Source organism: Daphnia magna, linkage group LG6 (assembly GCF_020631705.1).
Source record: "Daphnia magna isolate NIES linkage group LG6, ASM2063170v1.1, whole genome shotgun sequence".
NCBI classification, from domain to species: domain Eukaryota; kingdom Metazoa; phylum Arthropoda; class Branchiopoda; order Diplostraca; family Daphniidae; genus Daphnia; species Daphnia magna.
The window spans coordinates 3222466-3233653 of NC_059187.1; the positions used below are offsets into that span (position 1 = coordinate 3222466).

Sequence of the window (11188 nt, forward strand, 5' to 3'; positions counted from 1 at the left end):
GATTCTAGAAAAGAAAGGTTGTGTCAGTACAACTATCTGATAAACCTTCACAATAGACATTCAACATTCTCAGAACAAAATACTACCATCAGCTAAGTAATTTTTCCATAGATGTTGGGCAATCTTTCAAATAAATTCTTGTCAAATTACATTCAAATAAAAGTAAGAGGTTGCAAGGTAATCCAATAAAAGTCTCTTCTAAACTTTTACTAGTACTTGTAGTCTTTGAGGCATTAATGGTTTCCTTTATCCTGAAAGTTGATGAGAAACACAGTCATTTATCCCAGTATTGATATCAAAGAAAATTCCTTTCATACATATACCTGTATGAAGCATACTGGTTCCATACCTGCAAAATGATAAATTTTTGGAGTCATTTATCTAAATGGTGCAACCCAAATGGTTTTCTACTGTAAAAAGTGGCCAACCTTCTATCATGCTTCTATGTTGTAACTTCATAAAAAAATCTTTGAAACAAATGATGGATTGCTGTGATCATCTCCCTGGGACAAGTTACAGTAGTTACGTTTTTCAGGGACACTTCTCAGATTTGCTCCCTCAATGCTTCCTTAGTCAGATTTACTCAATAAATTTGCCATCTTATCACTGAGATGAACAGACAAGCATGTTTTTCAGATTGTTTACAGATTGAGATTGATCGCAGATTTGTCAAATACCTTAAACATCTTTGTGGGCAGAGGTTGGAAGTCTTTTATTCTTTTGTTGCGCTTTAACATTTTGTTCAATCTTCTTGCACTTGTTATGTAATTTCTCGAAATCTAATTCATGAAAAGTATAAGCAATTTATGTTGCAATAGATTCTACCCCTCCCAAGACGAAAATGCTGTGGAAAAGGCAGTTTCTTTGTCTGTCCTGCCAGTTGTCAGAATAGGATCAAAGAATCACAATCAGGGGCATGTCGGTAAAAAAAGACCGAACAAAAATTTCTTATGAAAGTACGTAACAAGACTAGCAGACTACACGTGGTCGTGAACTTGTGATTCAGAAATACGCATGCGGGTAGCTATAATAGAAGGCCGAAGATCGAACACTTGTTAAATTGCAGCGCAGCTAGCGCCTGAATCCTTTCCGACGCCATCTTGTGGCTAAAACTGGTTAAAAATCAGGATCGGTTTCAGGGTATCAATCGGGGCAGAAAGTGGTGTAAATTGGGTTTGGAATCGGTTTTAAAATTTATTACCCACGTGAAACCTGTGGAGGGTGTGGGCACAAAAGCAGAAGAACAGAAGTTGTTCCACCGGACCAATCCTTAAGAAAAGACCCCGTAAGGCCCAAATACCACCTATTGGATACTACGGGGCAAGAATCACGAACAACGTGCGCTCCTTCTTTTCGAAAATACATCATGAAAATGGTATCAAAGGTGCGTACATCAATAATCTAGACTGAATTCCTATCACAACATGTGTATAGTATCAACTTCAAATCGTAGCAAACAAAACGAAAAATGAAAGATAAGATTGAACTCTCTTTGTGTAAGGTATCTTAAAAACCTGTCACTCCACGCATATTTTTCGGGTACATGCGCAACAATTCTAAACATTATTTATTCTTATTTCACGCGAAGCAATAAAATGTTGCCCAGCAAAGTTGGTGCTGTCTTTATTGTTGCTGGAATAAGTTTTCTTCTGGCCATTGTAGCTGGGACACCTTTTTCTGCTCGTTTAGATGAATCGAAGTCCAGTGGTACGTCTCAATTTTTCCTTTTTAACATTTTGCACCGCTGAAATCAGCTATATAGCGAATTTAGGTTTTCAGTCATCGACTTTTTTCTAATCCCAGAGTGTGATAAATAATTTCATCTCAACGCATTTAATTAACAGAAGACTGCCCACCCTACTTCCAAGGCAATACGAGCGTGCCCTGCTGGTTCTTGGGAAACAAATGTTATTGTTTCTCAAGTTTCAGGGTACGTCAATTACATTTACATTACGTTAGCTTTTCCCAAAGACATTTTCTCATTTCTTTAGTTGACTACCTGGATGCGCTCCGATGAATTCTGCAGGGGAGGCAATATGACTTTGCTCAGTCTTGAAACTGAGGAGGAAGACAAGATGATTAACAGTCACGTTCAAGCCAACCCAGGTCTGTTTAGTAACATACAGTTTAATAGATTGACGGTAAAATTGGATTGAAACGAAATGAGGTGGGGAATTTTTCGTCTTTTTTCAATTCTTTCTACGTTTCGAGATTTTAAGTCCTATTTTGAAAGGACTGAAGATCCTCGTTCCTGTTATATTGGGAAATACAAAGTAAGAGTCCATAACTTTTTTAAATAGGACTGATTTTTCAATAACCAGTTTGAGGAGGTCATTTCAATATTTAAAATGACAAGTCAGTCCTGTTTCTTTCAGTGTTATTGTTCTGTCGGATATAGGGCTGGGAGAAGATTCAAAATTGTCCGGTCGCATTCCGTTTCAACCCTATTTATCCGCTACCATTACAATATGCACCGGAGACCCTTTCGGGGTTCTAAACTTAATTTTGTTTTAAAACCTCAAAATCTAGAATTGAATTTCTCCGAGTTTTGGACCTCGGGCAGATACTCCCAAGAAGGAAACAATCGCTGGGAATGGGCTTCTGTACAGCCATTTCAGCCATTTAACTACACCAATTGGCATCCGGTATACAATCAACCTGACGACAACGAGCCTGGAAGCTGCGCTCTGCTCTATTTCCTCGATTACAGCGGATACTGGGCCGACAATGTATGCATCTACTCAACAAGATTAATTTGCGAGTCGATCGAATGAACACCACGCAACTGGATTAGTGAATTTATAAAAGATTTAGTAAAGCTTTGTGTTACTTAGCTAACCTTGCGTAAAATTATAGTTCCATTATTGCAAAATACAGCATAACCCAACACTGATTAACGTCCACATGAATGACATAAAATCAACAGAGCTCACAAAAATGGATTGCGAACTGATTCGAAGCAAAATTTAAGGCTGAGGCCCAGCACTTATCAGAAGCCAATCGAAAAAAGTCGAAATTCGAGTATATATCGTAAATACCTGTCCCGTGGCACAAGACTGCTCAACGACAGATTTGATCCCTATTACTAGAGATGGCGTTCCTTGAATTAATGGGGCTCCATTTTCGAAACTACACGATCCAACTATTGCTGCCGAATTGTAGTTCCTGTTGGTCGATCCAGCAACGCAAATCATTGTTCCTGCGTCAAAATTGGATACCAAACTCTCGCAGTTGCTAATTTGTGACGTCAACGAAGTTGCTCCCCACAAGAGGTCGAAAGACGCTGTACATCCCCCAGCCTTTATACAAATGTTATTAATTCCTGGAAACACATTATGCGAAAACTATAGCATTAACCATACTTCTGTGGAAGCCCATCCTATAACGTTGCTCGAAGGTTCATTGTAGTTGGCTTGGTCGAAACGAATGAAGTTGACATTTTCATCGAACATGAAGCTTCTTGAAGTCTGATAATAATGGAAGTAAAAAGCTTTAATAAATGTACAATTGTCACTAATTCTGAAAAGGATTGAAAAATTACCTGGATCAATGCAATGTCACCTTTTGTGTTTGTCACAACTTGTTGTACACCGTAAAGGTAATCAGCCCCTGCAATATTCAATCGTGAACTACCGGCAGTTACAACAATCGTGTCCTTGTCCAGCCTAGAATTAAACAAGTTTGTATGATAAACAAGAAATAAAATGAGACAAATATGTAAAGAACTCACATCGCAACGCAGGAGGCTGTTGTAACTACGTAATTGGCGTTGTAAATAAATCCGGCACACGAATGTCGGCCTGACAGAAGGTCCCCCACAGAAACAACAAAGGGAAATTGCCCTGCACTAGCTACGTTACAAGTCTGAACAAATCCTGTCGTTGTAGTAGCTTCTGTTGTTATGTCAACATTCGTATTGGAGGTTTGTGTTTGCGTTGGTGTTGTTTGTGTTGTTTGTGTTGTGGTTTGTGCCATTGTCGTAGTCGCAGGGGATGACGGGGTAACAATTTCGGTCGTTACAGTAGTAGTTGTAGTTGAGGTTTGTAATAACGTCGTAGGCATAGGCGATGTTTCACCACCGATCCCTTGCATCCAGGCTGTATAGAAAGACAATCGGATATATGCGGTCGGGCTAAAACAACTGCTGCTGTGCGAAACTAGTCCAACTACAACGTAATTAGATACGGATGTTCCCAGTACCAATGGCCCGCCTGCGTCACCGTAACACGCGTTGTGAGTGACTGTGTAGTTAGATCATTTATTAAAACGTGAATTGACAGTGTGTAAGAAATACTGGAATATTACAATCTCCTGCGCATATCATCGAAGTAGGGTCCCACAAGTCGAAGTCGATGGAAGGGCAGGTATCATCGTTTACCACTTGAACAATGGCGTACTTTAGACTGGAAGCAATATTTCCCGACTAATGTCATATAGATTGATGATGTCCCAGAAAAACATTACATGAGAAAATGGTGATAAAATAAATCCTAACGTTCTTTAATTTACTCACCCCTGAATTCCCCCAGCCCAACAGAGTGCCATTCGTCGCCGTTGTAGGGAGTTCTCCATGGGCAATGGACCTCGAGTAATCATTAAACGTAATTGACCTAGAGAGCTTTACCAGGAACGGGATAAAATGTTGGACAAACAAGAGGTCGATAAGTATCACGTTTTTAATTTATTTTGATTTTATTCATTACTTGAAGCATGGCGATGTTGTTTCTCTTGGTAGCGGCCTCATACGATTCGTGGATATGGTTAGATATCACGTCAAAGTATTCCTCGCCAGGATCGATTGCTATTAGAGAAACTTGGCCCACAACCACTTTCAAATCAGATAATTTATAGCTGCCAATGTTTTGCAAAAAAGAATTAAACTTATGTTTATTTGCCTTTTGCATTGGCTGCTGAATACTTTACCCGTAGACGCAAACAGCGGTAGTCACTATCCAATTTGCATTGTAAATGTAGCCGGCGCAACGGTGTTCCCCTTTTGTTTGAATTTGTACGATGAAAGGGAATTGTTTGGAGTTGACGTCCGTACCACCTACAACACGAGAGCTCTGCGCCGACGAATCTTTTAAATACAAATTTGAGTTGAATTTACTCTACGAATATCTGCTGTTCAAATGTTAACAAAAATATGCGAAAAACTTACCAGCAACTGATGCCAATATCGTGCAAGCACATGCAATCCATACCACACACAACATATTGCGGTACAGCCAACTTGTCCCGAAGACGGTCTAAATGCAAATAGCAAGTATCAAAAATCATTTAATTCCATCTTTCTTATGGAATGATATCGCATCCCATCGCGACACACAGTACGCATTTTCTCATTATATCTCTTATCAGCTCCGAAATTTTTTTTTCTTCATTAATTTGGAATTTAGTCAGACAGTTGTCGAACTTCTCCCCAAGCTGGAAAAACTGTTTGACTATTGATCAGGTAGTTTTTAATTTTATTTTTTACATTTATTATCTTTGGTTTACGTGGGTAATTTTTTGCCATAGGAGCCCACTGATTTTGAACAGTAAACCAAACTCATCGTCAATAAAAAGTAGATAACGGAAATCTCGTGCTTATCTTCCCAGAGTTTGCGACACAAGATACGTAACATCGTGTTTGACCTTCAAATGGTGATAATTCCATCCGCGTTCCGCAGTTCAACGGTAAACTTGTCAAAAACATCCAGACTCTTTGTTTTTGGCTTGCGTACCGGTGAAGTCGTAACTTACGACTCGTAAGTAGGTCAAAGATATGAACAACGAATACCAAAATCAGAACAAAGAGCTTCGATGCAAAATTTTAAGTCTTAGTTTTAGTAAAGAAAGAAAATTCCGATTTTTTTTTACAGCAAATAATTTCTTAATGAGAAATTATTTTGAATATATTCATCGGTAAATTTTAAATGTAACTTTAAAACACAGAATGTCGAAAAACATTCATACTCTTTTCCTTACAATCCATCGATATTCAGCGTTTAATGTACCTTTACAAAAATAGATGTCTCGAATTAAGTCTGCTTGTAGGAAGCAAAGGTTGGTATCCGGCCACGCTGATCAACCAGTTGAAATAGTAGGAAATGCGAGTGTAGACAACGTGCGAAGATTTGGCACATTCCTGGGATACAGACTTGATTCCAACGACAACCGGCGGAACACCCTGGATTAACGGAGCTCCGCTTTCAAACTCGCAGTTATCGGCGGCCTCTACATGAATTTTAAACACAAAAGATGGTTCCACGTCGATTGCAATATTACGTACACGTTAAACCATTTCTTGTTACTTTTGGTGCAAAACATGGTGGATGAATCGAAGCTCGATATTAGTGACAGAGAACAATCCGCATTGGTCTGGATGATTTCGCTATTGTCCCACAAAAGACTCAGGGACCGTACGCAGGCACCATCCTTAATAAAAGCTTGTTTGTAATCGAGCTTGAATAAAGAAATTTACGTACGTACATACTCTGAAGACTTACCAGTGTTGAAGCCCATCCAGCAACGGAACACGGATTGCCATTCAAAACTGAGTCATAGTAGATAAAGTTAACGTTTTCTCCAAAAGTGATACTTCCTGAAATCTACATAAAAGAAATGGGAAAAAAAACACAAGAATGCAATTCAACGAAATTCGAAAAAATTATCAAATTATATGATACGGGTTACAAACCTGGACAACGGCTATGTTATTCGTTTGATTTGATTCCCTGTATTGTGGATGCAAGGTGACTGCGATGACGGGAAATATTGTTTCATCTGTTTCTGGTCTGTCGAATCGGAATTGACCAACCGTAACATTAAGCATTGGTCCTGTTTTTCTATTCTCATTTGAAATACGTTAGTTTTATTCGCAATTCCGACCAAAAGATGTGAGCCTTTACAGCTACACATCTAAAAAATAATCTTACCGAATGACACAAGAAGCCGCTGTGATGATGAATCTCTCGTTGTAGATAAACCCAGCACAGAGATGACTCAGCGTGCTACTGCTTAAAACAGAGACCATGAATGGAAATTGATTTGGGCTGTGAGCTGTAGAGCACTGGTAAGTGACTGGGGATGTTGGAACGATTTCCTCCGTTGTGATTTCTGTAGTTGGGTCAGTCCCCTTCGTTGTTATTTCGGTAGCTGGATCAGTCCCCTCCGTTGTGATTTCTGTAGTTGGGTCAGTCTGGATGACCTGAGCTCCTCCTTTGTCTTCCATCCAGGTGGAATATGACGACACCCGAGTATACACAGTAGGATACAGCGGATCACCGCATCCGATTGTATGCGAAACTAATCCAACGACATGAAAACCTTCCGGGCTTGTTCCTTGTACCAATGGTGCGCCAGCATCTCCTTGATTACACGCATCATTTGTGGCTAAATTGTTGTTAAGCAAAAGTTAGGATGTAGGATTTTTAGACTTTGATGAACTCGTACCATTTCCAGCGCAGAACATGCTAGCGCTATCCCACAACTGATTGTAAACCGTGGAACATGCATCATTTGGTCGAATTGGAACGTTAGTATATCTAAGAGTTTTCATTTCGCCCGCCTGAATTGTTGTGTGAACCATCACATTAGTCAAATTCAGTTATTCCGCAAAACGGAGATGTGCGTAAAAGAATTTGTGTTATACTGAGAACTTGACATTTTAAGTTAAACCAATTATAAAGTTTCATACTTACACTTCCATCGGTCCAGCCAGCAACAGTAGCCTCCTTACTTGAATCAAGATAGCCGGCAGTAATTACCGTGGCGTAATTTCCTACTACTATGGCCGCCGAAAGCTTTTTTAGAAATTTCAAATTTCCCGTTAGTTATTCATATTGTTTTTAAGTTGATACGGCTTTTTGCGATAAATACCTGCAGCATGGCAACATCATTTGACCTCCTACTATGGTCGTAATTTTCATGAATTTGAATGGAAAAAACTGGAATTATTTGTTCCGTTTCCAAATTACTAGGATCAGTTTGTCCAACAATCACTGTCAAGGCGTCAGGTTGGTGACGATATCTGTATACCATAGGCCACAAACAAAACAAGAAATAAAAAAAATTTTGATTTGATTGAAAGGTTCTTCCCCTTGCTTGGCAATTTTTCCCAGCGAAAATGGAATGACATTTCAGTGATAAGAGAAGTCACATAAACACCGAGAAAAATACGTACATTCTTCCAACGGCCGAAGGCAAAATTAATGACGAAAAGCTTCAACATAGGATGACGCTTTCATCGAAAGAACCATTCTTTTGTTGATTTACTATTAAATTGTTGTGTACTTACCCAATAACACAGGCAGCTGTTGTTACAATCCAGTTGTCGTTATATATGTACCCATTACACCAATGCTGGCCTGTTACTTGTATCTGCGCCACGAATGGGAACTCACCCGGTTCAGCATTAGATCCACCAATTATCCGGGATGTAAAACAATGTACTGAAGCTACTGCTGGAAAATTTATCTATTACTAAATAAAGAGAGAAATTGAACGTAGTTTTAAAGTTCACCTGATCCAAACACCAAGACGAACATTAACTTTAATAACATTTTAGTTATCCTACGTTCCACGTGCGTTTCTTCTTCGTTATTTGTTCTCGACTCAACGAATTCAATGAATGCTAACTAAACCGACTAAACTATCAGCATATCTCCTTTTAACGTGCGACTTATTTGTTATCACAAAGGCATATATCACCTACGCGAGAGATTAACGTCATGATATTCCAAACACTAATGATGACAAATTTCTAATATCCGTGGGACGACCAATCTGCACCATCGTTATGCCCCGTTGGAAAAAGCTTTTGTTCACTTCTTTCTTAACAACAATCTCCACCCGCCAACACGACCAGTAACTTCTTCCTACGATTTCTGAATTATCAAATGCGGTAACCAATGTTGGAAAAGTACCTAAAAAGAAAATCGTTAACTTGTTGTATGGAATTTATGAACGTTTAATCAATTTTTTTGGGGCCAATCAAAACGAAATTTAGACGAAATGACATAATAATCTAATACGTTTTTACGGTCCGCTCTCAAGAGCAACAGTGGATTGAGCACGAGCAAACCACAATCCTTCGCGTACGTGATCGCGCATTTGCGCCATACAATACTCGCTCCATATCTTAGATTCGGGGTGAAGTGACTCGCTTAATCTTTTCACAATGTTGAATTTCATCTCAAGACAGTCCTTGTCTGGCTCACCTCGACGATCGAGCAAAAACTCTAAAAAGCCTAAAAATTTTTTCAGTAAAAAACTTAGAAGCTTAGAGCAACAAGAATTTAGTACCTGGTTCCTGACTCATTAGTTTCTGTGCCCAATTATGGCGGACAAGTTGTAGAAGAATGTTCAGCGCAGAAAACCTCAAATCTCTAAATGGCTGTTTCGTCACATTCATTATGAATTGAATTGGCTTGGGATTAAGCATATAGAACCAATGTTCGATGATCTTTTGTACATCTTCATCAATCGTCTGAAAATATACCACCATAAATGCAAATATCAAACTACAATCAACAAGGTGCTGGTCATACTTCTGTAGGGGCTACATGTGTCAACTCCGCAAACGAATTGAGTGCTTTCAGACGAACTTCATTAAACGCGTGAGTGAATAACGATCCGATCGTCTTGATTGCCTTATCCATTTTGGAACCTAGACATGGTAACACGAAACAAATAGTAGATGGAAATAGAACTGCTGTATCATGCTCCTCAGCATACCTTGTTGACTCAGAGCCAACTTGCCGTCACGCTCGATGGCAATGAAGGAAAGGGTTTCAATCGAAATCATTTTTAGGGAAATGTCGGAATCGTCTATCAAGTTGAACATCGTGTTCGTGAAGTTTGGATACCTTGACAAAACGTCTGGTTGGAAATGAGCGAGCGCACCAAAAAGCTTCATTAAACCAGGAACAAGAAGCGACGCAAGGGGATCTGCCGTGGCTTCATCTAGTCTGGTGGCTAGCTTCTGGGTAATCCCTTGTCGCTCGAGATACTCCCGACCATGTTGGCAAGACGCCAAAGTAGTAATAAGTTCCAATGCATTCAACTGGACAAGAATGTCTTGTGTTGATACTTCTTCCAGCAGGGTTTGGATCAGCTGATGTTCTTCGCAAAAAGCTAATTTATCTTCGGAAGTACAGCAGTATGTAACGACAATATCGTAAATTCTATAGCGGACAATGTCACTTTTGCGACTCACTGTACGCATCTCTTCAACAATCGGAGGCGAGACCAACACATTGGCTGTATCGCCTTGACGCGCAATAGATATAAAAACTCTACTGGCTTTCCTCGCAATGGATTCATCAGTACTGCCTACCAGTTGCAGGCAGGAAAGCAGAATTTCCAATTTGGTCGAAAGTTGTTCACAAGTTGTGGGATCATCAGCTGCCATTTGGAGCTTTGTCAAATTAAATTGTAAATGAGAAAAGGGTGATTCTGAGGTTCAATCAACAAAAACCATACCTCTTGAAATATCAATTCTTTTACTCGATTTTCTGAATGTGCAAGTCCTTGTAAAAAAAGATCTTCATACCGAACCATGGCATGCCCTATTGGAATGGCACCCAGAATACGTTTCAGTATTTCACATGTTAAATCAATTTGATCTCTAGAAGAAAAAAAATTAACACATTCAAAATGTGTGCTAGATGTCATGGGTAATAAATAATTATAATACTTGTTAGATGTAGCAAGGCATTTGTAGATCCTGTCGATATCGATTTTTGGCGCGTATTCCTTAAGTTCACTGAGAGAGACAGACGCTAGAAGGATTCGTAGTGACTCGAGAGTTTTCATACAGCTACCACCCAATGCCAGACCAGCTAAGAGCTTTGTCGTTTCATCCAATGGAGATGTCATTTCCAGATTTACGTATCTTATGTAACTTATAATAATAAGAATAATTTAATCGATAAGAAATTTTTAAATAGAATTTTCAGCTGTTAATGTAATCACTTATTGTGCGAGCGTTTCAACGTTACTGTCGTAATAGCACATTTCATACTAAAGACACCATGCTAAAGACGTCTGCTGCTCTGCTCTGCCGTTCAAACGTTTTGTGACGTCGCATAAATAAAAAATCATTTGCGGATCACAAATTCCATAAAGTTGAACAAACCCCTGCGTAAAAGTAGAGCATAATTAAAATCAACTCAATATAGTATATTAAAAAATGGAATATTGA

At 39.2% G+C, this 11188-nt stretch overlaps 3 protein-coding genes across 4 annotated transcripts; 1 reads left to right on the forward strand and 2 right to left on the reverse strand.

Moving 5' to 3' along the window:
• Nucleotides 1-1492: 1492 nt before the first annotated feature.
• On the forward strand, nt 1493-2893 carry LOC116925615 (C-type lectin domain family 6 member A). The gene is made up of 4 exons (XM_032932360.1): nt 1493-1707; nt 1845-1930; nt 1992-2106; nt 2530-2893. The coding sequence occupies exons 1-4, from the start codon at nt 1596-1598 to the stop codon at nt 2772-2774; spliced, it is 558 nt and encodes a 185-aa protein (XP_032788251.1). The 5' UTR covers nt 1493-1595; the 3' UTR covers nt 2775-2893.
• On the reverse strand, nt 2836-8836 carry LOC116925629 (transmembrane protease serine 9). Its single transcript, XM_032932378.2, has 19 exons — nt 8699-8836; nt 8507-8621; nt 8282-8447; nt 7864-8014; nt 7686-7787; nt 7438-7552; nt 6921-7377; nt 6683-6830; nt 6492-6593; nt 6297-6420; nt 6062-6219; nt 4924-5066; nt 4704-4851; nt 4514-4618; nt 4306-4423; nt 3731-4241; nt 3542-3665; nt 3363-3467; nt 2836-3299 (listed from the first exon to the last, which is right to left on the reverse strand). The coding sequence occupies exons 1-19, from the start codon at nt 8714-8716 to the stop codon at nt 2967-2969; spliced, it is 3243 nt and encodes a 1080-aa protein (XP_032788269.2). The 5' UTR covers nt 8717-8836; the 3' UTR covers nt 2836-2966.
• Nucleotides 8766-11106, reverse strand: LOC116925563 (26S proteasome non-ATPase regulatory subunit 5). Of its 2 annotated transcripts, XM_032932282.2 has the most exons (8): nt 10960-11106; nt 10682-10888; nt 10468-10612; nt 9721-10402; nt 9534-9652; nt 9289-9472; nt 9018-9233; nt 8766-8909 (listed from the first exon to the last, which is right to left on the reverse strand). In XM_032932282.2, the coding sequence occupies exons 1-7, from the start codon at nt 11004-11006 to the stop codon at nt 9022-9024; spliced, it is 1596 nt and encodes a 531-aa protein (XP_032788173.2). In that variant the 5' UTR covers nt 11007-11106; the 3' UTR covers nt 8766-8909; nt 9018-9021. The 2 variants fall into 2 exon arrangements, with proteins under 2 accessions (XP_032788173.2, XP_045031123.1); XM_045175188.1 differs by lacking the exon at nt 8766-8909 and having other exon boundaries at nt 8938-9233.
• Nucleotides 11107-11188: the final 82 nt, after the last annotated feature.